Source organism: Nomascus leucogenys, chromosome 7b, assembly GCF_006542625.1.
Source record: "Nomascus leucogenys isolate Asia chromosome 7b, Asia_NLE_v1, whole genome shotgun sequence".
NCBI classification, from domain to species: domain Eukaryota; kingdom Metazoa; phylum Chordata; class Mammalia; order Primates; family Hylobatidae; genus Nomascus; species Nomascus leucogenys.
This window is the reverse complement of record NC_044387.1, coordinates 6,242,890-6,269,708: the sequence shown is the minus strand read 5'-3', so window position 1 is coordinate 6,269,708 and position 26,819 is coordinate 6,242,890. Positions and strand designations below refer to the sequence as shown.

Genomic DNA, 26,819 nt, shown 5'->3' with positions numbered 1-26,819 from the left:
TCCCAGAGAAGGAGGTGTTTAAGCAGGTGTGAAGGATAAGGACTCAGCCACGTGAAAACTGGGGCAGGGGCTTCCAGGCGGAGGGAAAAGGACATGGGAAGATGCCAAGGCAGGGAGGCAGGTGGTCGCTGTGGCCGGGAGAGAGGTTAGGGGATGAGGACGCAGGTGTGGCTGGCAGGTTACTTATGCTGGGGCTCATGGGCTGGGCTGGGCTGCACAGCCTGGATTTTATTTTAAGAGCTATTGGGCGCCGTTGGTGGGTTTGAGTGAGTGGGGACAGGAAGTGACTCACTCCTCCGAGGGCTTGTGGGAGCCTCAGCTCAGGGGCGGGCAGGGGGCGTGGGGAAGGCTACAGCCAAGAGTCCAGGTAGGAGGCTCCTGCGTGGTCCCGGGAGAGGAAGGGGCCTGGCCCGGGGCGGGGTGTGGAGGTGGGAGGACGGCGGTGCGGGATGGAGCGTGGAGGCCAGGCTGACAGGGTGCTGGTGGTGGGTTGTGGGGGTGGAGCCCAGGCTCTGGCCTAAGTGGCTGCCATTTTGGAGGTGAACAGCCTGCAGGGAAACTGGCATGGTTTGGGGAAGGCGGGGAGAGGGAGAAAAATAAAAGCATTGAGTTTAAGTGGCCCGCAGAACCCCGGGGGCCCAGGCGGCACGGCGGGCGCTGGGGCTCCGGGCAGAGCTTTCTGGAGGTTTGTGGCAGCTTCACTTTCACAGCATCCACCCCCCTCGGGCCCTGCCGCAGAGAGGAGGAAGCTCCTGCCGGTTGAGCGGGCCCTGGAGGAAGTGAGCAGCGGGGCTACTGCCTCCCGGCCTGGTCCCCGAAGCCCCCAGAAGCCCCCAGAAGAACCCGGAACTTGCTTCCATTCGGAACCCAGGGACCACCCTTTGCACCCAGTAGGACTTTGTTTTCCTGCGTGGAAAGCGGTTGGGTGAGTTCTGGCATCGGGGCCGCCATACTTGGGTGCTGGGGGTCACGGAGGGAGGGGCCCAGACACCACCTGGGAAGGATCGCAGAGTGCAGTCCCAGCCGAGGCCACCCGGGGAAGGGAGTCGGTACAGTGGGACCTTGAGTCCCCATGGCCCCTCCCGCTGCCCCTGCTCGGAGGCTGCTCGGCGTCCTCCCTCCCTGTTCTATGGAGGAGTTGCCGCCCCTGAACTTCAGCCAACCCCTCCGTCTCCAGGTGAAGAAACTGAGGCCCTGGGGCCAGGAAGGCGCTTGCCCAGGCTGCTGATCCCTTTGGGCAGCATCGAGTCCAGGCCCTCCTTGTAACCATGCATCAGGACCAGAGAGGGCAGGGGGTTTGCCCAACGTCACACAGCCCGAGTGAGGAGGAGCTGGCCTGGGACCCAGGCTTCCTGACGCACAGGCCGGGTGCTTTCGTTTTCTCTGGCCATGGCCCTCAGCTTGGGGATTAAGGGGCTGGGAGTCAGTTGTGTCCCCACCACCTCCACGCTACAGGGCAGGATGGAGTCTGGCATCCCCCACCCCAGGCTGGCTGCTGGTGTGACACGGGTGGCTCCGGTCGAGTGAATGCCTCCGTCTCCCACAGCTCTGGGGGCTCCCTGCTCTGGCCACCAGCTTCTGCCATGTGACCCCCCTACCTCAATGTCTGACTGAGTTTGAAAACACTGAGAAGACCCAGGGGCTGAAAAGGGAGGAAGAGGGAGGCCAGAAGGCGCCCGCCGAGCCGGCGAAGCCTTCACAGAAGAGGAAGTGGGCCAGGGGAACAGGAAGGAGGGCTGGGCTGGCCCCTGGGTCTGCCCCTGTCCGGGGCATGTGGTGAGCCCCCAGCTTTCTGCCCGTAATGAGGAGGAGGAAGATGAACAGTGCCTCTGTCAACCCTGGCCCTTCTGGTTTATGGGATGGGAGATGTCACCATTCCACGCGTCCACCTCAGCCAGCCCCACACAGGCCGACCGGGGAGGTTTCCCTTGAGCTCAACCTGACAAGCTCTGAGGAGTGAGCTGTACCTGCTTTGTCCTGTCTGGGGTGGGGTGGGGGTCCCTGGGTAGGGTGCTGGGGGCTGCAGGAGCACGGTGGGCGGCCGCTCTGCACCTGCCTGAGGAAGGACCACTTCCCCACCAAGCCTTTGCTTGGCTGTGCCCGCCCTCAGCTTCTGTGCCTTTTTCTGCCCCATCATCCCGCAAGGGTTGGCTCAAGGGCTCTTTCTCACAGGGCCCGTACCCCCTGCCTAGGCTGGCATGGTGACGTGTCCCCAGAACCTGGCTTCGACTCTCCTTCTGTGCCTCCAGGTCTGGAGGAAATGAGGGGCTGAGTTTGGGGCTTCTCAGACCATGACACCCTCTTCTGCCTCCTCTGTACAGGCTTGGGAGGCGATGGAGCCAGAGTTCTTGTACGACCTGCTGCAGCTCCCCAAGGGGGTGGAGCCCCCAGCGGAGGAGGAGCTCTCACAAGGTGTGTGCCCATGCAGGTCTGAGGGTGGAAGGTGAGGGTCTGTGTGGCAAGAGTGAGCCTGGCCATGCCTGGAACTTGCAGTGCCTTCCCAGCTGTCAGCTGAGCGCCCAATTCTGCTCACCCCTGCCTCCACCTTCTGCTTTATGCTTGACCCAACTCCTCCTCCTGGAACCTTCTGCAGAGCTACAGCCTCTTCTCTCCAGGTGAGAGACGGTGTGGATAATGATGATGAATACCGATTGCTGTCGTTCTGTGAGCCTTCTGTGTGCCCCTACGGCACCAGCACCTCTTGCCTATAGCAACTCATTTATTCTCAAGGGTGGGCAGCATTGCCTGCTTTATACAGATGAGGAAACTGAAGCACAAGGGGTAATGTGCCACAGTAACAGGAGACTCTTAGCAAGCGGTGGAGCTGGGTTCTGAGCCCAAGGAGAGTGGTCCCAGAACTGAGGTTCCACACGGACCACACAGCGACGCCCACCATGGAGTGATGCTTTGCAGGGTGTGGGGCTCCTGATGTGCTCCCCTCACACATGTGGGTCTCTTTCAAAAGTGAGGTGAGCATAGGATGGAGCAATTCAACGAGCGTGGGTCACCCTTTCAGCAAAGCTCTGTGTCATGAGCCCTTTAGGGGGTTGGCGGCCACAGTTCCTGCAACCTCCCTTCTAGGAGATGGCTCAAAAGAAGGACAGGGGCAGGTACCCAGAGCTGTCACCCTCCCTGTGTTCTCTGAAAGAAACAAATGAACAACAGCATGCAAGGAAGCAGCCAGATGTCCCAGTGGGGAAGGGCTTTAGGTGAACTCATTGGAATTTATGTAACCACAAAAACATAAATGTGCTGACAAAGAAGACATGTGAAATAATTTAAGGGAAGGGAGCAGAATGCGGCTTTCTCCAGCTCCTGTGAATACCGCCTTTTAATGTTTGTTAATTTTTTTTTTTCTTGAGACAGAAATCTCGTGTCACCCAGGCTGGAGTGCAGTGCCGTGATCTGGGCTCACTGCAGCCTCCCCCTCCCAGGTTCAAGAGATTCTCCTGCCTCAGCCTCCCGAGTAGCTGGGATTATAGGCACCTGCCACCACACCTGGCTAATTTTTGTATTTTTAGTAGTGACGGGGTTTCACCAAGTTGGCCAGCCTGGCCTCAAACTCCTGACCTCAAGTGATCCACCCACCTCAGCCTCCCAAAAGTGCTGGGATTACAGGCACGAGCCACTGCACCCAGCCCTGAATGCCACCCTTTAAGTAGGTGTTATGGAGCGAGAACTCCAGTGACGGCAGGGTCCCTGGCACGGCAGATGAGACCCCAGAAGGGACAAGCTTGGTCCAGAGTCAGCTGGCTGGCTTCTTCACCATCTGGTATTCTGTGTTTAAACCATTGAAGATTAGAAAGTGTCCTGAGGAAAGTTGCTGAGTTAGAATAGTAGGACTTAGTTACTACAAAACAAAACAAACAAACAAAAAACCCATTAATTTTTTGGTTTTTTTTTTTTTTTTTTTTTTTTTTGAGACGGAGTCTCGCTCTGTCACCCAGGCTGGAGTGCAGTGGTGCAATCTCAGCTCACTGCAAGCTCCACCTCCCGGGTTCACGCCATTCTCCTGCCTCAGCCTCTCCAAGTAGCTGGGACTACAGGCACCCGCCACCACGCCCGGCTAATTTTTTGTATTTTTTTAGTAGAGACGGAGTTTCACCGTGGTCTCGATCTCCTGACCTCGTGATCCGCCCGCCTCGGCCTCCCAAAGTGCTGGGATTACAAGCGTGAGCCACCGCGCCCGGCCTAATTTTTTGTTTTACAACTGATTTAAGATACTAAAAGTTCTGGCAAGCAGAGCTGGGACATTGGATGATTCAAGTGGTGAGAAGTCTGCTCCAGGAAGGAGCAGCACCATATTCATTCATTCATTCATTCATTCGCCTGCTCACTTGCCCAAGTGTTTGCTGAGAGCCTGCCCTGTGCTGGGCACATCAGCCCATGACGCTGTTGCCTTCCCTTTCATCAGAAGACATGGGTCTGGGTAGTACTTGAAGGTTTTCAGGATGTCTAGGAAAAGCCTTTATTGGGGTCACATGAGAGATGATGCATTTTGTGAATTTAGGCAAGACAGTCCCCATTACTGACTCAGTTTCCCCCCATGTACGTTGGAACTAGTTGATCTCAGAGGTCCTTCTTGGCCCTGACATTTTGTGGGTTCTGTGAGTCTAAAATGTGGGCAGATGCTGGCCATGGCCTTGGGGAAGGGGAGCTGCTGGGCCTCGGAGGGCCACCCCGGGGAGTCTGACTACGAGAGGGGCCATGGAGGGGCCTGGCAGGCCTGGGGTAAGTCCCACCTTAGCCGCTTAGAGCCTGGTGAGCCTGGGCACCTCTTACCCTCTCTGGCTGGGGTTTCACTTTACCTAAATAGGTAGGGCTGCCAGATATATCAAACATGGGATACCTGGTTAACTTTGAATGTCAAGTAATCAAGAAATAACTTCCGAGTTTATGTCTGAAAGTATAAATGCTGCAGTGTCTGAGGATGAGCTGGTGTTCGTGAGGGAAATGAGGGAAAGCACGCTGGGGCGGAAGTGGCAGCACCAGTGGCCCGGGTCTGCGGTGCTGAAATCTGTGGGTGACCTGCAGGGAGCGTGGCCAAGCGCCCCACAGGGTCCCCATGTGCCTGTCATACCCACTCTGCTTCCAGGAGGAAAGAAAAAATACCTGCCACCCACTTCCCGGAAGGACCCCAAATTTGAAGAACTGCAGAAGGTACAGCAGCCTCCACAGCCCTGACTTCCCTGGGTGCCTCTTCTTGGCAGACCAGGCAGCGGCCTCCATGGGGCAGGGGCAGCAGGCCGCCCCCACTCCTTGACCTCAGGCTGGGGGGTGGTGACCCCCGAAGACCCCTGGAAGGCCTGTTGAATGGAGCAAGTCACCCACAGAGCCTGCATGAACAAACATCTATTGAGCACCAAATGTGTGCCTTCACATACACCATCCCAGCAACCTCATGGGATTTGAGGCCAATCTATTGTCCCTCACATCCTGGGGACAGGACAGACAGCGAGGCTTAGACAGGTGACCTCATCTGTCAGGGGCATGCAGCTGCCCATAACGGAGCTCTGGTTTGACATGAGCTGCCAGCCCCTAAGCCTGTGCTCCTCCCCAGCTTGTCTGCCCGAGGTGTAGGAGAACTGGTGAGGTGGTGGCGGTGGGCCTGGGTCACCCATTCTTAGTTCTCTCCTTGGTCATGGGTCTGCTGCTATGGCCACTGGACCAGCTTGGGCACAGGTGGGCTCCAGGCCTCTGTTTCCCTCAGCCTCTGTGTCTCCAGTCTCCACATGGCCTCTCTGTTGCCTCCTCCAGGGAGGCCTCCTGGCCTACACCATCTTCCATACCCAGAGGCTTTGTGGGCCATTTTCCATCCTCCTTCCTATTCCCTCACTCCATCCACCCACCTTTCCCACCTTTGACCAGCACACCTGGCCCAGCCCTGTGACTGGCACTGGGGACACCATCCATGGTCTTGCCTGGAAGACCTGGCAGGGTGCTGACACGTCATCCCATCTTGGGCTCCTCCAGAGGCTGATCCAGAGACAAGGATTTGGATGCCAGTAGTTGAGTTGGGAGGTTATCCCAGGGGTCATGGGAGGGAAGGGACCAACACATGGTTAATGTTGGAGCTGGTCATGGTTTTGGGGGCTCAAGCCTGCTGGGTACCCTGGAGCCAGCATAGAGCAAGCTCAGAGCATTCCTGCCTGAGGGGCGATGGAGCTGGGGTATTTATACACCACGCCCTGACAACCTCCTGACAACCTTTAGTGAACAGCTGCTCCCTGAGAAAGGGCTGGGCCTTGATTCCCTGGCACTCTGACCTTTTGAGCACAGCAGAGTAGGGACAGTTTCGAGCAGAGCTGCAGGTGGGAGCTGGGCCAGTAGGCACCAGTCAAGGAGTGGGTAGGGCACCAGCAGCCCCCGCATTAGCTTCCTAGGGCTACTGTAACGTGACCACAGACTGAACGGCTTAAACCACAGAAACCTATTGTCTTACAGTGCTGGAGGCCAGAGGCCCTTACCCAAGGGGTTGGCAGGATTGGCTCCTTCTGGAGGCTCTCGGGGGGCCCCTGTCTTCTCCCTTTCCTCCAGCTGTGATGGCTGCAGCATCCTGGTCTCGCAGACCTGTGGATGCATCGCTGCAGTCCCCACCTCCATCTTCACGTCCAATGTCGTGTCCCTCATTTCCTCCTCGGACCTCAGCAGGGGCACCTTTAACATCCATATTTCTACTGACCACCTCTTCAGGGCAATCTAGGCTTTTTCTATCAAGTGTTCATTGTCCAATTCTTTCCATTCCCCAAGCCATTTCCCCATTTTTGGGTATTTGCTGTGGTAGTACCCCATTTCCTGGTACTAAAACCTCACACATGATAATGACAGCCCCACACTGCTCAGGTTTGTGATGGAGAGAAGGAGGGAGTCTGCAGGAACCTGAAGCAGGCCCCTAACTCAGCCTGGGAGATCAAGGAGGGCTTCCCAGTGGAGGTGACATTTGACCAGGCCTTGAAGTATGGGTAGGAGTTGGCAGGCGAGAGGCAGGCATTCCGAGCCAGGTGGAGGGCCGGGTGAGAAGTCCCCATCCCCCGAAAAGTTGTCCCCTTGGAGCCTGCAGGTGCTGATGGAGTGGATCAACGCCACTCTTCTCCCTGAGCACATTGTGGTCCGCAGCCTGGAGGAGGACATGTTCGACGGGCTCATCCTACACCACCTATTCCGTAAGTGGCTGTTTCTGGGGCTGCCTGGGTCTCGGCCCCATCCCCCTGACCTGGTCCCTCCAGGACCCACAGGTGGGCTCTCTCCTTCAGTCCCCACAATGGTCCCGGGTTTAGGGACACCTGTCTCACTTTCCAGATGGGCCTGGGCTGGGGAGATGGAGGCGCTGTCCACGGCCCATGAGTGAGGGAGCTGAGGTGGGGCTCAGGCTGGGGCTCTGACGCCAGGGTTGGTGCTCTTTCTACCATACCACACTGCCTGTGTAATATTGAGTGCCTGCTGTTTTGAGGTGCTGGGAGGTAACAAAAGAACCCGTGGTCCCTGCCCTCGGGCTGCCCCGGGCTGCTAGAGAGAAAAAGGGCAGTCCTGGGTGGCTGGGGGCAGGGCTGGGCTCCTGCCTCCGTGTTCCTCCTCAGTCTGGAAAGCTCCAAGGCGCTCTGCAGGGGGTGTGCATTCTCAGGGCCTCCTTCTAGCCCCGGGCAAGTGTTCCCCACAAGCCCCAGAGTCACCCTCTCCCTTTGCCCTTGTGTGGTCATGTGTGGTCTACGCATCTCTTCTGCACACAACTGTGGTGTTGGAGGCCACAGATAGGCCCAATTCCATGTCCTTAGCACTTTGCCTGGGGCCAGCCTCCGCAGTGTTCGCCACGCTCTTTGGAGATGGGCTGCACAATCCCCCTCATTTGGCTACCACTTCCGGGCGTGTCCCATGTAGCAGGCGCAGTTCATCCTCAGAACAGCCCTGTGCTGTTACTATCCCCATTTCACAGATGAGGAAAGGGAGCCTCTGAGAGGCCTCATAATTTGTCCAAAGTCTCATGGTTAGGGAAGCAGGGGGGTCAGGATAGAAGCCTAGGAGTGTAGGCTTTAACCAGTAGGCCACACTGCCCTGCAGAGACGAAGTGGACACAGCTGTGCAGAAGGGTAAGGGCTGCAGGCACAGGCTGATCAAGGTGAGGTGGGCTGTCTTGACCAGCTCAGGGGGCTGAGGCTTGCTCACATCATGTGGCCTGCATGCCCCACCAATCCTGTTCTGTGTGGATGAGGGTCTCCTGGGAGCTGGAGGGCATACCCGATTGAGGCTGTGGGTGTGGCCCAGGGTCCAACACTAAGAATAGGCTCTCCAGACCCATGTTCTCTGAAGCACCAGGCAGGCTCAGCCTCCTGGAGGGTCCCTGAGGTGCTCTCTGGTCTGTCCCTGGCCGGGGGCCCTCACCACCCTCTCCTGCCTCCAGAGAGGCTGGCGGCGCTCAAGCTGGAAGCAGAGGACATTGCCCTGACCGCCACAAGCCAGAAGCACAAGCTCACAGTGGTGCTGGAGGCCGTGAACCGGAGTCTGCAGCTGGAGGAGCGGCAGGCCAAGTGGAGCGTGGAGAGTATGTGGGCCACAACCTGGCCACCCCGGGGGAGTGTGGGGCCACTGGGGTCCTTCTGCTCCAGGCGTCTCACCCACCAGGAAGGTGCACTCATCCTTCTCCCAGCAGGAGTACAACCTGGGAGTCAGGAAGGAGGTAGAAGCCTCAGGCAGCCACAGTCAGGCATCTGGCTGAGCAGCCAACAGCCCAGCACACATCTGTGCCCCAGAGGGTATTACTGCAGCAAAGTGCAGCCCAAGGATAGCAAACAGTCTCTGTTTGCTATCTGAATGACAGCCACTGTTGAGTCCCAAGTACCATGGTCCGTCCATCCACACTCTCATTAAAGTATTAGAATATCTGCAGGGCCTGCTTGTACAAAAAGTGAGTGTGCCTGGCCGGGCACAGTGGCTCACACCTGTAATTCCAGCACTTTGGGAGGCCGAGGCGGGTGGATCACCTGAGGTCAGGAGTTTGAGACCAGCCTGGTCAACACGGTGAAACCCCATTTCTACTAAAAATACAAAAAATTAGCCAGGCATGGTGGCAGGCACCTGTAATCCCAGCTACTCTGGAGGCTGAGGCAGGATAATCGCTTGAACCTGGGAGGCGGAGGTTGCAGTGAGCTGAGATTGCGCCACTTCACTCCAGCCTGGGCTGCAAGAGTGAGACTCCTTATCAAAGAAATACAAAAACCAAGAGAGTGTGCCAAATACCTAGACTTCCCCACCGCACCTGGTTCACAGTTTGGTGTAGATTTCCTTCCCTTCAATTCTCTATATCCCTCCACCCCACCCAGATGAGAAAACTGAGGCTGAAAGGAGTTAAGCAGCTTCTCCAAGGTTGGGCGGTGAGGATTTAACAGTCCGTTTTCAAACCCAGGTTTTGTTGGGTCACACGCGCCTGCATTCGCACCTGTAAGATCTCACAGTCAGTAATTGATGTTGATGAAATCAACCCTGAATTAAGTCACATTCAGCTGAAATCCAATGATTGTTCAGCCAGGGCCTTCCCGGAGGTCACTTTGTTGTTTCCAATTGTAAACAGCACTGCAGTGAACATCTTTGTGTCTAGAGCTCCTTCCACAAGGTAGACCGTACCCCTGGGCTATATTCTAAGAAGTGGGATGATGAGGTGAAGTGTGATGATTTTTAGGTTCTGAACATGTATCTCCAGATCTCTGCTCTCCAGAAGACTGGAAACAGACCTCCTTGGTCTGCAGATGGTTGTTCTGACAATGAGGAAGCCTCCATTTGGCTGCACGTTTTGGCAGCCCCCTGGGCTCTGACCTGTCTCCACCCTCTTCCCAGCCATCTTCAATAAGGACCTGCTGTCCACCCTGCACCTCCTTGTGGCCCTGGCCGAGCGATTCCAGCCCGACCTGTCCCTCCCAACCAACGTCCAGGTGGAGGTCATCACCATCGAGGTAGCAGCCTGGGCCCCAGGGATTCGTAAGCAGAAGCTGAGCGTCTTGGGCCCCCCATTGCTGTACCCTGCATGGGTCGAGCTGGCTGGGGTGGGGCTGACCCAGGGTGAGTTTCAGGGAACCCTGAGAAATAGAATCCAGCCAGGATGGCCAGGGGGTGCTGTCTGGAGCTGGGGACGGGCTGGTAAGAGTCTAGTGGGGCTGGCCGAGGCCTGGGGGCATGAGGAGGTCCATGGTTGGCCAGCTCCACTTGACCTCAGCAGAGGGCATCTGGCTGGCAGAGGCTGAGGCCAGGGGCTGTCAGGCCATATCCCTGAGCCACGTGTGGCCGTCCGTTCATTGCCACAGGGAGCCTTCACACCCCGAGGCAAAACCACTGCCCTCACCATGAGGGTACTGTCTCTTATTAAATTACTGATGGCTGTGACAGTGCCCTGTTCTCTTTCAAGGAGCCTTTCTGGGTTTCCCCACCCTCAGATGTTCTGTCTAGCGTGTGGCCTACCTGTGCTGCAGTTAATACCCAGGAATCCATGACTTTCCTCTCCAGACAGACTCTGAGCATCACAATAGGGGGCCCCACCAGCTCTTTGCTTCCTGTGACCGCCCCCCAACCCACCCCAGCCTCGGGTCCCTCGTGCATAGGGGCTTCGTGTCTGAGGGCTTACCTCTGACTTGTCCCAAGAGAATAAGCCAAGTTTGGCCAAACCCAGTCAGAGTAATTTCTACTTTTTTTTTTTTTTTTTTTTTTTTGAGATGGGGTCTTGCTCTATTGCTCAGGCTGGAGTGCAGTGGTACAATCTTGGCTCACTGCAACCTCTGCCTCCCCGGCTCAAGTGATCTTCCCACCTCAGCCTCCCAAGTAGCTGGGACTACAGATTTGAGACACTGTGCCTGGCTAATTTTTTGTATTTTTGGTAGAGATGGGGTTTCACCCTGTTGCCCAGGCTGGTCTCGAACTCCTGAGCTCAAGCCATCCACCTGTCTTAGTCTCCTGAAGTGCTGGGATTATAGGCGTGAGCCACCACACCTGGCCTTCTACTGTTTTTTAAAACCATTGATTATAATTCCCTACCAAGCAGTTGTGTGGCTTGGTCTATACTGCCAACATGAATCAGAAGTGATTTCATTGATTCATTCCTTCACCGTTCATTTGTTCATAGCCACATGCTCAATTGATACTGCCCTCCTCTCACCGTGAGACTCTGGGGATGCCTCGGGGAGTGAGGCAGACACATCCCCCACCTTAAGGCTCCTGGGGAAGAAAGACAAGCCAGGAGGCTGTCCTGAGGAGGGATGATGCAGAGCAAACGGGTCACTGGGGCTGCTTTGGGCCCCAGAGTTTTCTGGATTATTTAATTTCTTCCCCCTTTATTTTTCTTAGAGCACCAAGAGTGGTCTGAAGTCAGAAAAGTTGGTGGAACAGCTCACTGAATACAGGTGAGGGAAGGATGAGGGCCCATGGGTGGGGCTGGGGCTCACGGTGGTGGAGGGGGGCGGAGGGGAGGTGTGTTTGAGGAGGGAAGGGGGGAGGGGGTGCTGGGAGGTTCTGCAGCGTGTAAGTGGGGGTGATCATACAGGTGTGTATGTGTAAAATGCACAAGCTGTAAACTTACGATTTGTGCACTTTATGATACGTGTGATGTGTCTCCCTCAGAACAGAGCAGGAACCACAAAACCAGCAAAGTCCAAATGTTTCTAGATGTGGAAGCCTCAGGGAAGGGTACGAACCTGTTTCTGCCCTTTGCTTCCCATAAGACCTTCTCTGCTATCTGCCCTACCTACAAAGCTGCCAGGAAAACCACAAGCATGCCAGTTTGTTTGCAACCTTGCCAGCACTGAGGCTTGTCATATTGAGAAATTGTAGGTTTGCAGGGTGTTTTTTTTTAACCATTTGTTTGCTTTTTCCACCCCCTGCACAGCACAGACAAGGGCCAGCCTCCGAGTGAGTACTTTCATCATTTTTGGAAATCTGTTCCTATCTGATGCGTGTTAATGCAGACAAGTCTTAATGCAGGGTTAATTGCTGAGCATTCTCTCATTTCCCCGTCATCTGCTGTTTGTATCTCAAGCCTCATTCTTATTCATTTGTCCCTCTTTCTGTCTGTCCATCCAAGGAGCTGGCTGCTCCTTCTCATGATACTGTTCCTGTGGGGAGAGAGATTTATAATTCACATGGGCAGTGATGGTGGAGTCTGTTAAATGTGTGCGCTCTGGAGTCAGTGGCCTGGGTTCAAACACCAGTTTTCCCACTCATTAGCCACTTAAGTTTGGGCAAGTATCTTAACTTGTCCGTGGCCCAGTTTCCTCATCTATAAAAGGGCACTCACCTTTTAAACTGGCAGTGAGGGTTAAAGGAGATAATTTATGAGTGTGTTCAGCATGTGGGCAGTGCTCAATAGTGAGTGGGCAATAATGTGGCTTCTGCTCTTCTGACAGAGCTGTTCACCAATCAGTTGATTGTTCTAGTTGTTACTTCTTTCATGTATCCATTCCTTTGTCGGTGGTCTGGCCAGCTCTTCCCCCTCCCATCCATTCATCTATTTATCCATCTATTGATCCATCCTTTCTTCCATTCATCTATCTACTTACTCACTTTCCACCCACCCACCTATCCATCCATCCATTCATCCATCCATGCATCCGTCAACCCATTCTTCCATTCATCTATCCACCCACCCATCCATTTATCCATCCCTCCATCCTTCCATTCATGCCTCCATTCATCCATCCACCTACCCATCCATCATCTATCCATCCATCCATCCACCTATCCATCCATAACCTATCTATCCATCCATCCATCTACCCACCCACCCACCTATCCATACATTCATCTACCCACCCACCCACCTATCCATCCATCCATCCATCCATCCATCCATCCATCCATCCATGCACCCATCCCTCCATCCATCCATTCATGCTTCCATTCATCCATCCACCTACCCTTCCATCATCTATCCATCCATCCATCCATCCATCCATACACCCACCTATCCATATATTCATCCATCCATTCATCCATCCATCCACCCACACACCTATCCATCCATCCCTTCATCTATCCACCTATTCATCCACCCATTCTTCTATCTACCCATCCAACAACCTATCTATTCACCCATATCCATCCATCCTAACACTATTTTTCCTCCCTGTACCCTCCCCACTTAGACACATAGCTATGTGGGCAGGGTTGCTATGAGGGGCACCTCACCTGCAGAGGTAGAGATGATAATGTGCCAGGAGCTTCTGAGAATGGGGGCTGAGGGAGGCTGAGTTTGGGAAGAAAGGAGAAAGGAGGGGCAAGGAGGGCTGGCTGAGGATCTGTGTATGTAGTGGGAGGGGCAGCCTGAGGACATGAGGGGTTGCTCAGGGAGCAGTATTTTGGGCAGGGGGCAGCATGAGAAGTGGGTGTCAGAGGGTGAAGACAGGACACAGAGCAGGGGCATTTTAACGTGCATGATGCTATTTGGTGCTACTTTCCCCCCTTCACTAACAAGGGAACTGAAACAGAGAGCGGTGCTGTGACTTGCTTAGAGTCACACAGCTGCTGAGTGGCAGAAGCCACAGCAAACTCAGGCCAGTCTGTGTATTTGGTGCCCAAGGACCAGTGTCCCCATGGGAGGTGTGTTAGCTTCAAATAGCAGGAATCCAGCTAGTGCACAAAGGGCATTAGCCTGAGGACATGGGGCACCCAAGGCTGGACCCCCAGGGCCTGAGCCACTGTTCCCAGACCCCAGGGGAGTGACTGAGTTGCTGAAAGAGCTGGCCTTTTGCAGGCAGTAGGTTCAGACACTCTTGGGGGCAGGGGGAGGCAGCAGGGAGCAGTCCTCACTCAGCCAATTTAAAACCAAGGGGAGGAGACTCATGGACCCTGATCACCCACCTGTGGCAGCTCACGTGGCCCTGGGGAGTGGAGCAGGGCCCTGGGAGGAGGGAGTGCCAGCTGGCAGGTAAAGGGATGCAGCTGTGCCGATGCAGTAACAGGTGTCAGCTGCAGGAAGAGTGGCTGTTTATGAAGTCCTACTGTGTGCCCAGTCACTGTGCCATGGGGCTAGGTGTGTTATCTGCTATCGAATTCCATCTCTGCAACAACCCCAGCTAGGGAGGCACAGAGAGAGAAGGTGACTCCCCCGGGGCCACACGGCCAGGAGAGCAGTGACTCAAATCCAGGTCTGTTTTATTTGAGAACCATGATCTAAAACGACAGCTCCCTCTGGACTGGTTATTCTAAGAAACTTTTGTGAAAAAAAAATTCCCTGTTTGGCACAAAGATAATAGCATTGTAATGAGGTGTTTATTGGATCTGTGTCTGCAGAGGACGTCTTTGATGAATTATTTAAGCTGGCTCCGGAGAAAGTGAACGCAGTGAAAGAGGTAGGAGAGATCAAAGCTCTCAGCGGCTCTCAGGCCGCCCACCCCACCCACTGCCCACCTGCGCTGTAGGAGGGAATCACGGGTCCTTGCATCACACCTGCTGTGTGCTAGGCCCTTGTTCTTCCCTGGTTAGGCCATCGTGAACTTTGTCAACCAGAAGCTGGACCGCCTGGGCCTGTCTGTGCAGAATCTGGACACCCAGGTAGGGACTGAGCTGCGGCGTCCCCAGGCAGGGCAGGGCCACTGGCCGTAGGAAGGAAAGAGGGTTCTGCAGGTCCTGGGAACCTGCTGTGTGGTGGGGGTTGCATCACCTCTTGGAGCCTTAGGGTCCCCCTCCCCGGTGGGACTGTTGCTGGCAGGCAGCACTGGCCACCAGGGACATGGTGGGATCCCGGGGGTGGAGGTGTGGGATCACGTCACAAAGCTGGAGTCACCTCGGCTGTCACTGCTTCTCATTGTTATAATTTTATTTTATAATTAATCTCAGACTAGCTGATGCCAAGACTTGAAGCACATGAGTCTTCCCTGCGTGGTTGTGTTCGCCCAAACAGAATTTATTAGATTTGTGTCATGTGCCAGGCGTAGGTGACAGCACAGCCCCGCCGTCTGTAGGCTCCATGTCTCTCACAAGCACCCTGAGGAGCCCAGCCCCTCCCCCGGCTGACTTAAGCCAAATTTTCCCAGGAGCGGGAGCAGAATCTCAGGGGGTCAGCACCCACCGTGGGCTGTGGCTTTCTACGGTGAAGCTGTGTCCCTGTAGGCTTCCCACACTGCACGGGAGTGGGGGGTGCAGAGGAGCAGAGCAGCTGCCAGCCTGGGGCCTGCAGAGTGGGCATGGAGTCTGCTGGATGCCAGTGGCCTCAATGGGACATGACGTAGGCATCTGGCCACCTGGGTTCTGCTGGGTGCTGGGGTATGGAGTAGGGAGGGAGTCTGGTCCCAGATGGACCAGTTGGCTCATGAAGATTGTAGCCAGAGCTGCTGACCTCTCAGAGAGACTCTGGATGGGCATTGGCTGGGGAGGGAGGAGGGGTTAATGTACTCCCATGCCTAGTAGCTAAAACCAATAAAGCCCTCACTATGTGCCAGTCCCAGGGCAAAATGCTTTCCATGTTAACTCATTGAATCCTCCCCATAATCCTCTAAAGTGGAAACTGTACTACCCCACTTACAGAGGAGGATGTTAAGGCACAGAGAGGTTAATTAACTTGTCTAAGGTCACACAGTGATAAGTAGTGGACCCGGGATTTGAACCCAGGCAGCTGGGGCCAGAGTTAGTGCTTATAACCACCTCACATGGTGGCCATGTGAGCAGTTTGTGTGTGATACGGTGTGGCAGCATGGCAGGGTGGAAGTACCAGGCCCAGTAGCCAGATAGACACACATTTCCCTCCTGCCTCCACCACTTATGGGCCCTGGGCTTTGCTGATACCCCTCCACATTTGCTGTGTGATCTTGGGTGAGTTACTGGACTTCTCTGAACCTCAGGCTCTTCTTCTTATAAAGGGGGTACAAGACAGCAACTTGGTAGAATTGTGAGTGATACATGAGCTGGTGAGCCCCACGTGTTTGGTATATTACCTGGCATGCTGCCGGCATGAAATAAGTGAGAGATTTGTAGTTTTATTATGTTTTATGTGGGTATAAACAGGATGATTTCTGAGATTTACATTCTACCTGTTCTATCTTTATCTCTCCCTTGGTAAAATAATGGGTTTTAGAGACTCATGGCATGTGCAAAGGTGGTATTTAGAGACTGTTCAATAAAATGGGGTAAGGAAGCCCCTTGCATTCCAGTTGTATTACCCAGGGATAGCGGCAGAAAAGATTTCAGGCCCAAACTAGTAACATCGAAACAGACTTAATATGAGGAAATTCCATTAAGGGCTTCGAATGGCAGTTTCTTCCAGTATCCCATCCTGTGTTTTGTATCTTTGAAGAGACTCAATAGGATTATATTAACATATGATATGCTGGTGGCGGGGACGACAGCTTTATCTCTGAACATACAGACAGAACAGACAGAAATATTAATGTGGCAGCTGGCAAGATGAGCCCGGTGTGCTGCTCTCTGCCTTTCCTCTGATGGAATAATTTTACACTTAACTCTGTTTTCCCCCGTGTTTCTGTAGCTTGTGGAACAGCGTGCTGTTTAAAAACTGACATGAGGCTTTTCTGCAGTAAGTTTAGAAAGCACTCTTTACACTGAGCATGTACTATATCCCAGGCAGCCTGAAACCACTTTTTACCTGCAACCCTGTGAGGTCAGGCGTGGCTTCCCCACTTCTCACCAAGGAACCAGAGGCTCAGAGAAGTTATATGACTTCCTTAGGGCCACACAGCCTGTAAAAGATAGAGTGGGCTTCCCCAGGCTTCTTCCATATGACAGTCTCCAGTTCCTTCCTTTGTAGTTTGCAGACGGGGTCATCTTACTCTTGCTGATTGGACAACTTGAAGGCTTCTTCCTGCACTTAAAGGAATTCTACCTCACTCCCAACTCTCCTGCAGAAATGGTAAGTTTTCCAAGGATTTTTCTTTATTGCCTACCTCTGAGTGAACAGATATACAGAACTGACATGACCAGTCTGTTTATTTACTTCAGGTGAAGTGAAGGGTGTAGGCGAAGCTTATTTGTCTATATGTCTGCCTATCCATCCATCCATCCATCCATCCACCTATTCACCTGTCCATCCATCTACCATCCATCCACCCACCCATCCATCCACCCACCCATCCACCCATCCATCCATCCATCCATCCATCCACCCATCCATCCATCCACCCACCCACCCATCCATGCATCCATCCATCCATCCATCCACCCATCCATCCACCCACCCACCCACCCATCCATGCATCCATCCATCCACCCACCCACCCATCCATCCATCCATCCATCCATCCATCCATCCACCCATCCATCCACCCACCCACCCACCCATCCACCATCCATCCATCCATCCATCCATCCATCCATCCACCCACCCACCCATCCACCCACCCACCACCCACCCATCCATCCATCCATCCATCCATCCACCCACCCATCCACCCACCCATCCATCCATCCATCCATCCATCCATCCATCCATCCATCCATCCACCCACCCATCCATGCATCCATCCATCCACCCACTCACCCACCCATCCATGCATCCATCCATCCACCCACCCACCCACCCACCCATCCATCCATCCACCCACCCATCCATCCACCCATCCATCCATCCATCCATCCATCCATCCACCCACCCATCCACCCACCCATCCATGCATCCATCCATCCACCCACTCACCCACCCATCCATGCATCCATCCATCCACCCACCCACCCACCCATCCATCCACCCACCCACCCATCCATCCATATCTACCCATTATCTACCTACCTGACTGCCTATTAGCCCTCCTCTTCCCCTACCAAGCCACCCACCATTTATGCACCCATCCATCTAACTGCCTACCTGTCCATCCACCTACCTGCCTGTCCATGCACCTATCTTCCTGTCTGTTTATTCATGTACCCAGTCCATCCATCCATCCATCCATCCATCCACCTGCCTGCCTGTCTACCCACCTATAGGAAGTTTATCTATATGTCTGTCTGTCCATCCATCCAGTCATCCATCCACTTGCCTACCTGTCCATTCACTTGCTTGTCCTTTCATGCATCCATCTGTCTGTCCTTCAATCCATCTTCCTGTTCTGTTTATTGATCCACCCAATTTACCCATACACCTGCCTGCCCATCCACCCACCTGCTCATCCACCCATCCCCTACCCACACGCCTGTTCCCCCATTCTCTGAGGGCCTGTTTAGTGCCAGGCCCTGAACTGCATGGGATGTTAAGATGATCCAACATAGCTCTTGCTTTCAGGGACCTCTCAGTCTATGCCCACTGTTCTCCTAGTGACGTGTGGTCTTGCAGGGCCACAGCAAAATGTGTTGGTTCAGATGCGTGGGTCAGAGGAGGGGCCTGGAAGAATTAGGGCTTAGAATAATCTCAAGGAGTCAAGAAGGGCATTGCATCAGAGGTGAGCCGGGAAGTTGATTAGGGATTGGTTTGCAGAGTTATCAAGGAAGGGCTTGCAGAGGGGAGGGAATAGCATTAGCAAAGGCTCAGAGTAGGGCCAGAACAGGAATGGGTCAGGGAGGTGTCGGTGCTTCACTCTGGCTAAAGGGGCTGGAAGGGTGGGGCCTGACCTGGGGGGATCAGCAGTTCCCACGTGGACCTAGAGGCTGGTGGACTGGCTGGGAGCTGGCTGCCTGCGTCCAGGCACGAGGGCTGCGGCTTGACCTGGGGAAGAGGGGTGAAGAGAGTGATGGAGGTAAGGTGGGAGGGCAGGTGAGCCTGCAAAGATGCAGCTCCCACTGCCTCTTCCCCAGGTACAGCCTTCACTGCCTGCTGGCTAGTCCTGCCTCCGCCCCCACCAGGCCCCTGTTGTGTGTGCCACCACTTCCTCCAGCTCCCTGGGCTCTCCCACCTCTGGGCTTTGCCACAAGCTGTTCCCTTGCCAGGAGCGCCCTTCCTACCCGGTAGGCCTGGCCCATGAGAAGGGATTTTACTACTTTCCAAATAAGGAAACAGAGGCCCAGGGCGGCCAAGGCTTACCCCGGGTCACTGCCAGGCAAGAGGCCAGGGTCTTATGCTCTTCGCCACCAGCTCCCTGCCTGCCTGGACCTCAGGTTTTCTGTCTCTGAAAATGGGCTGACAATCCCTGCCCCCTACTCAGGCCACACAGGTAGTAAGAAAGAGTTTGGAGAACCATCGAGGAGAAAGTATTGAGGGACATGTGGTCCCTAGTATCCCCAGCCTTGCCTCTCACAGGAGGTGACATTGGAGGCGTGCATCCCAAAGGACAGGCTGGAGTGTTGGTGGCTGGTGGCGTGCCCAGGATCCCGGGCAGCCAGCTTATCTCCATCCATGCCAGGGTTCCCGTGGCCTGGGGCAGGAGGACCTCTTTATCTCTCTGCGGCAGTAGCTTTTTCTAAATAGGTGAAGCAGGAGGCAGGGCCGCATGGCCAGTCCCAGGGCCAACCTCTGGGGCCGTTTCTGGGAGAGACAAAGGCTTCCATCCCTTTCACATGCCCAGGGCGTCCCTGGCACTGGATCAGGCCTCTCGGCCTATCTGGGGCCCAGTAGCAGGTGAGGTCCCCCCTGGGCCCCTACCAGACTCCCCCTCCACCTGGGCCCTTCTTCTAGGCCCCTCCCCTTAACCTTCCTGGACACCCACCCTTGTGCCTTTCCCCTGCTTCAAGTGGAGCACCCAACTGCCAAGCCCCATCTGCCTCCCCAGCCACATCCCCTCCTCCCTTCCTGCTGACTCCCAGCCACAGACACATGACCTCTGGCCCCCTTCCAGCTCTCCAGGGCGTGGTCCTCCCCCATTCGCTCGCATCCACGCAGGCTGTGCTCTCAGCCCAGCCTACCCTGGCTTTCCTTCCCACCTGCTTCCCCGGGCGGGCGGCCAGCTCTGCCCACCTTCTCAGCTCCTCTGCAGTCCCTTGGTGCTCTGTGGGGCCCTGTACCACGGTCCACACTCTCTTGGAGTTAGCTCCCTGCACTTTGCCTCTCCTGGCCCTCTCCCCACTCACCCTCCCTCCTTGCCCCTGTGAGAGCGGGGCAGGGTTACATCTCCATTTTACAGAGGAGAGCCAGGGGCCCAAGAGGCTTACCCAGTATCACCCAGCTGCTCAGTGGCAGCCTCACGCCAGGACAGCCTGCTGCCCGCAGCCTGCCATGTCCCTCGCCCCCACGGGGGGGGATGCGTCTTGAGTGGGTGCGGCCTCCACCTTCCCTGGAGGCCAGGTGCTCTGGACTTGGTTCCCAAGAGCTGGGATGTTGGTTCAGAGCAACGAGGCCGGGGCAGTCAGTGTCTACGGTCCTGGTGGTCGCGGCAGGCACGGTGGCCGCTGCTTCCATTCGGAGGAGCCGCCTCAGCCAGCCATTGCCACAAACGTGCTGCTTAACAAACCACCCGAAAACCTAGGGGTTGAAAACCACACTCATTGCTTCCCACAGACCGGCAGGTCGGCTGAGTTTAGCTGCTAGAGGCTCAGCTAGGCTTTGCCACTCCTCCGAGGACTGGATGGGGATCAGGCTGCCGTGGCTGGGTGGCTGGGCTCTGTGCCACAGCCTGCCATGTTCCTCCTGGGACCAGCAGCTGGCCCGGGCACGCTTTTCTCCTGGCAATGGCAGACACATGAGAGACCAGGCAGAAGGCATGAGGCCCTGGCTCAGAATGGGCAGGCTGCCACTTCCATCGGAGCAGGCCCTATGGCCTTGGCAGTGACATGGGACAGCCCTGCAAAGTGTGTGGGTGCAGAATTGGGCCGATGGTGGGGTCTCCCAAAGGCAGTGTGGACGAATGTGCTAGCAAATCGTCATGTTGCGTCTTGGAGTTAGGAACTCTTCCCATCCCCATTTCCACAGAGGAAACAGTTCAGAGAGGCACAGAAGTCTGGCCCAGCACACACAGTGAGTTAGAGTCCTCCCTGTTTCCCTCCTGTGGAGCCAGTGTGACTCCCTGGGAGATGGAGGGGTGCCAGGGCTCAGTGGGGTTGAAGCCAAGGCTGAGCCTGGGGTCAGAGCCTGCCTCGGGAAGGCAAGGCACTGAAATGTGAGCGGTGAGGAGAGAAGGCGGAGGAAGCGGGCAGGCAGGACCACCTGCGGGCTGAGGGCCTGGGGCTCAGAACCCAGCTCAGAGCCGCTCTGGGGCGCCCCCAGGCTGCAGGGCCTCTGCTCAATCTGTTGCACCATCCAAGCCCCAGTTACAAGACGGGAACAAACGTGCAGACTTCCATGTTGTTGTGCCGCTTTGCTGAATCCACTGATTTTAGAACCTACTTCTGAATATGAGTCAGATTAGATGTGGGGGAAAAGCAGCAGCCTCTTAGCTCAGACTCCAAGAATGAATTTTTACAGCATATTGTGGGCAATCTCTGCTGCAGGAATGTGTAATCAAAATGCTGAAGAGGTCGTCAGCTGAGGAGGGCGGGAACACCAGCCCTTGCTGAAGGTGGGCCTCTGCGGAATTGTTATCTTGGCAGAGTAGCCTCTCGAAATTGGATTTCTCATTATCAGACCCTCTTTGCCGATGGTGTTTATGTGAGATAGTTATTCGCTGTGGGCACGGAAGTTAAGGACAGAGGGAGAGAAGATCATTCGCTCCCAGAAATAAAATCCCCGGAGCCAGGAATCCTTGGCGTCCTTCCACGTTAAATTATTTTTCCCAGGAGGGTTTGCACATGTCCTCCTGGGTTGTAACCTTCTCTCAGCTCCGTGGAAGGTGGTAGTTTTCCCTTCATCTCAAACCACACACGGAAGAAAAATCTCTGGACAGAGTATCGTGAGATAGCTCTGGAGCCAGGGTCAGCTCTTCTGGGGGATGATCTTTTGTTCAGATTCAATGTCATTGAGGAAGAGTGTGACAAGCAGAAGCAGATGTCATAATTTTCAGTGTTGATGGCACTTCCGAAAGCATAAGCTCCATGAGAGCAGGAGGTCTGGTCTGTTTTGGGCACTGGTTGTGTGGCTAGCACATAGGAGATGACAAGTATTTTTTTAAATAAGTGAATGAACAAAGTGTTTCCAAAACATTGGTCCCAGGAGGTGTTCTGTGACAAATGGGTTCTATGAATAAATAACTTGGGGAAACATGTCTAGTCTTGAAGGTTCATGAGACCCACTAACACATTCAGGGCTCTGATAAGTCCTGCAGTGAAGGACTTGCAGATTATTTTATTTAATCCAACAGTTTCTAAAAACGTTTGGCCACGGATATCCCCTTTCCTGTCCATCCTAGATCATAGTTTGGGAGATGCTGGCTCACTGAGTATATCAGAGGCGGGGCTTTGAGGCAGGAGAGCACTGTGGAGTGTGGAACCTCAGGTTCCTCAGGGTCTTGTTCTCCACCGTTTACTCTCCGTGTAACTGCAAATAATATTCATGATGAGAACGTGAACAATAGCAACAATTGTAACCCTAGTTTCCCAGAATATTCCAGTCTAGGAGGAAGAACTGGGGACACAGTGATGGGAACTTCCAGTGAGGCTCTGGTCTGTCCACTCGGAGCTTCCCATCCACCTTGGTCTGGACAGCCTCAGAGTTTCACCCCGCATTGGCACCTGCAGCATGCCGCATCCTTGGCGCCATGTGATAGCCTTTGTTTCGCTCTTGTCACCCAGGATGGAGTGCAATGGTACAATCTTGGCTCACTGCAACTTCCGCCTCCTGGGTTCAAACAATTCTCCTGCCTCAGCCTCCCAAGTAGCTGGGATTACAGGCACGTGCCACCACACCCAGCTGATTTTTGTATTTTTAGTAGAGACAGGGTTTCACCATGTTGGCCAGGCTGGTCTCGAACTCCTGACCCCAGGTGATCTGCCCACTTTGGCCTCTCAAAGTGTTGGGATTACAGGAATGAGCCACCGCGCCTGGCCTGCTTCTTCTTGTTGGTTGACTACAGAGGAGCGGTGCTGCTGCTGCTGGGCACCTTGCCCATACACTCCTTTCCATCTGGGACCCGCCCTCCATCTTCGTGTCCCCAAGTGGAGAAGGACTCTGCTCACCCACTTCCAGCTTCTGTGCCTTCATCATCCTCACCTTCGAATCTTGCTTTGTGGCTTCAGTTCTGTGTCCGTCATCACACTGGATGCACGTGGCAGCCTTGGAGAGGCAGGCAGATAGATGCATCATCCCCATAACACAGATGAGGCACCTGAGGCCCAGCCAGGATATGTGACTTGTCTGAGATCAGACACTTGGTGGCAGGGGTGGGGGTGACAGTGCACAGACATCCAAGCTAGATCCCAAGAGTCCTCTTGCTCGGGCCCTCTAGGTGGCTGGAGGTGGCCTGGGCCAGGCTGGCATTTCTGGATGAGTCTTGCCTGGCCTTGCTCATCCAATGCTCGGCCAACCTGGCCCCTTGGCCCCTGGCTGGGTTGCCGTGGGAACTGCCCTGCCCTGGTGGTGCTGGTGTGGCCAGGCAGATAGGGAACAGGAGCAGGCACAGCTGACCCCCAGGCTGGGATGTCCAGCCCCTCTAGTGGATCTACGGATGGCTAAGTCATTGAAGGGAGGACCTGTTTGAGGTCACGGTGAACCAGGAGTTCGTCCGTCTTCACACACACCAGGCTGCTGCCCTAAGGCAAAGGCCTGGGACCTACTGTGGTTGTAGATGAGGCCCAAGGGAGAAGCTGGAATGGAAAGGGAGGGGACCTATTGCGGGAGGGCCGGCAGGCTCCTGGGCTCTCCCCATATCCTGTAGCGAGGCACAGGGGAACTGTGGTGAGCACACTTTGCAGGTGAGCAAGGGGAGGCCCTGGGCAGGGACTAAGCTGAGCTCTGAATCCCTGGGGGACCTGACTGATGCCCAGGCAAGGGGTGGCGGGAGCCATCTCTGAGACTGCACCCCAGGCAAGGGGTGGTGGAAAGGACAGCCGCCTGGGTGGGGACCGCTCCAGTCTCTAGCCTGCTTCGCATGAGCATTGGAGTGGACAGACCTGCTTTGAGCACTTGCTGTCTCGTGAGCTCCAGCGAGCCCCTTGGCTCCTCCGTGCCTTGACTTCCTCACTGTGCTTTGCCCTGGGAAACAGCTGTTCTCAAAGGGACTCTGCCACCCCAGGCCCTTGCTCCTTTCCCTGGGTAGTTCTCCCTGCCTGGCAGGACTCACCACTGGGTGTCACCTCCACCAGGAAGCCTTCCCTGATCCCTACTGGGTATCCTCCTTGGTGATTGCCTTTTTCACTGACAGTGGCCCCTGGACACAAGTATGTGCCCAGTGTGGTATACCACCTGCTCAGAGCGGGGCCTGTGAGTGGCTGAGGAATGAGGCATGGATTGCTTGTGTGACGGAGTGAGCTCCCCATCCTTGGGGGCTGTAGGGAGATGCCGGATGACTACGGACTGTGGTTGTGGTCAGGGATGCCCACCTTGGATGGGAGTTTGGGCTCATGATGGACATCACAGACAATAGGAAGGGCTTGGCACTTGGGACCCAGGGCCTGGCCTGGGGCTGCTGCTTGTGCCCACATCTGACAGGGCCTTGTCATCATAGCTGCACAACGTCACCCTGGCACTGGAGCTGCTGAAGGACGAGGGCCTGCTCAGCTGCCCTGTCAGCCCTGAAGGTGAGTGCGAGGCAGATGCCCACACGGTGGTCAGCCCTGGGTGGCAGCCTCGTGCGAGAGCCACAGAACAGGGTGCAGGGCGTTAGGGGATGAACACGTGTTGGCAGAGTCCTCTTGCCTGGCAGGGGTGGAGAATGGGCGCTTGCCAAGGTTTCCTGGGAGGGGGCACTGCAGCCCCAGGGGAAGAGCTTCTGGGGAGGGGGAGACCAAGGTCTCTGGGGACAGGCTGTCCAGAGAAGCCAGACCTTGAGGAGTTGCTGTGTTGGGGGCACCACAGGAGGGTTCAGAGGAGGACTGGCCAGGAGGAGGAGGCAGTCACGCAGGGGGCGCAGGGCTCAGGCCTGGAGTGACCAGTTGTCCTGGCTTCCAGGGATTCTCCTGGTATTAGCACTGAAATCCTGAATGCCAGGAAACCTTGACCACACCGGGACGGTCGGTCACTGCCACCCAGGCCTGACTGGCTGCCCTGCCCTCCTTTGCCCCGCAGACATCGTGAACAAGGATGCCAAGAGCACACTGCGGGTGCTCTATGGCCTGTTCTGCAAGCACACGCAGAAGGCACACAGGGACAGGACGCCCCGTGGAGCCCCAAATTGACCCTCACTGCCCCCAAAACCCAGAGCCTGCCTGTCAGCCCAGCTGGAGGGCCCGAGGCCGCAGGGGGTCCTCCCACAGTCCCGCTGTTTCCTGTGCATTCGTGACCCGCTTCCCTCCCACCCTGTCTCCGGTCTCCATCATCCGATTATCTTTGAACCCCCTTGTGAGGATCATTTTGAGCCGCCTGGCCTTGCTCAGTTTATTTTAATAAAGGTATTTCTGGGAGGGATTCTGGGAACTTGCCAGGGTCCTGGGGAGGGCCCTTAAACCTGCAGCCTCCCTCCCATGAGGTGAGTGTGGGTCACATCAGCCTCTCATCTGTGGGCCTAGGCTAGTGACAGCCCAGAGGTGGCATCACTCAGGGCTGGAGGCTCTCAGGGACAGGGCCCACAGCCCCAGACCCCAGCTTTTCCAGCCTAGCTCCCCACACCCACCTGCTTCTCACTCGGGATGATGGGCCCCAGAGTCACCCTCCAGGGCAAGAGCCCGCATGGCTCCATAGCCATGCCCCCACCCACCGGGAGAAGTGGATTCAGTGACTGTCAAAGCAACCCGGGCCGGGCTGAGTCCTGCAGCTGCCCTCGTGAGTTTTGCCCAAAAGTCACAAAGAAGCAATCTTCGGGGTTGATTAGTGGGTTCAGGTCATCTCTAGTCTGTCCTTAGGAGCTGTGGTTTTCCACTCGCTCCAGTGAGACTTGGCATTTTCTGCACATAAAGAAGAGTCGTGTGGGAGAATTGCACATAGTCGGTCCAGGGCTTCCAGAGTGGAGCAGAGCTGATGGCTGATGGGAGCCGGGGAGGAGGCTGGCGGGGAGGGGTGAGATTGGTGGGGAGGGCTGGGGCTGGTGGGGAGGGGTGAGGCTGGTGGGGGTGAGGCTGGCGGGGAGGGGTGAGGCTGGTGGGGAGGGGTGAGATTGGTGGGGAGGGCTGGGGCTGGTGGGGAGGGGTGAGGCTGGTGGGGGATGAGACTGGCGGGGAGGGGTGAGGCTGGTGGGGAGGGGTGAGGCTGCAGGGGTGGTGAGATTGGTGGGGAGAGCTGGGGCTGGTGGGGAGGGGTGAGGCTGGCGGGGAGGGCTGAGGCTGATGGGGAGTGCTGGGGCTGGCAGGGAGGAGTGGGACTTGTGGGGAGCGTTGAGGCTGGGAAGAAGGGCAACCACTGCCCCAGGCTGCTGCTCCTCCCTGGACCCTGAAGAGGCCTCTGGGTCTGGGGTTTTCATAGTTTGACAGCTGTGGCCTTGGGGAGGGGCTTTAGAGGGGGGTTAGGGGCTAGGTCATCATTGACACCCACTGGGGGCGCCTGGGCAGATGTCCTTCGGGGAAGCAAGATGGGAGCCGGTGACGCAGCGCCAGGTCAGCCCTGGGAGCTGGTGTCTGGGTGTGAGAAGGCCTTGAGGGGTCTTCCCTTCACCTAGCCTCCCATCTGCCTGCCCCTCTCAGCTCCCAATTCACAGGGCAAACCCAAGCCCATAAGCGGGTTCCACATGAGCACTCAGATGCACCCCCTTCATGGATACCGACCCTACTTCCCGGCTGCCTCTGGGAAATGTGCATCCTCCCACACCAGGTACCTGGAGTCCAGCTCTTTCCACCTGCTCAGGTGCCCCCTCCATTGAGAGGTCCCCTCCAGCACCTCAAGTCCTCTCCTAGAGCTTCTGGGGACACAGGCTCAGCCTCTCTCAGCTGGCTTCATCCCAAAAGCCTGAAATCCAGCCCCACTTCCTGGGGTCTTTGCGTCCTCACTTGCTTGGGCCCCATCTGCTGCAGGCTGG

The 26,819-nt window shown here is 55.8% G+C and overlaps 1 protein-coding gene across 1 annotated transcript; it reads left to right on the top strand.

The window, feature by feature from the left end:
* The first annotated feature begins 696 nt into the window (after window positions 1-696).
* PARVG (parvin gamma) lies at window positions 697-25,279 on the top strand. Its single transcript, XM_030815397.1, has 13 exons — window positions 697-925; window positions 2,322-2,412; window positions 5,096-5,160; window positions 7,061-7,163; window positions 8,396-8,536; window positions 9,826-9,941; window positions 11,323-11,378; window positions 11,861-11,883; window positions 14,263-14,321; window positions 14,455-14,523; window positions 16,733-16,834; window positions 24,381-24,453; window positions 24,941-25,279. Exons 2-13 carry the CDS (start codon window positions 2,334-2,336, stop codon window positions 25,048-25,050), a joined length of 996 nt encoding a protein of 331 aa, XP_030671257.1. The 5' UTR covers window positions 697-925; window positions 2,322-2,333; the 3' UTR covers window positions 25,051-25,279.
* Window positions 25,280-26,819: the final 1,540 nt, after the last annotated feature.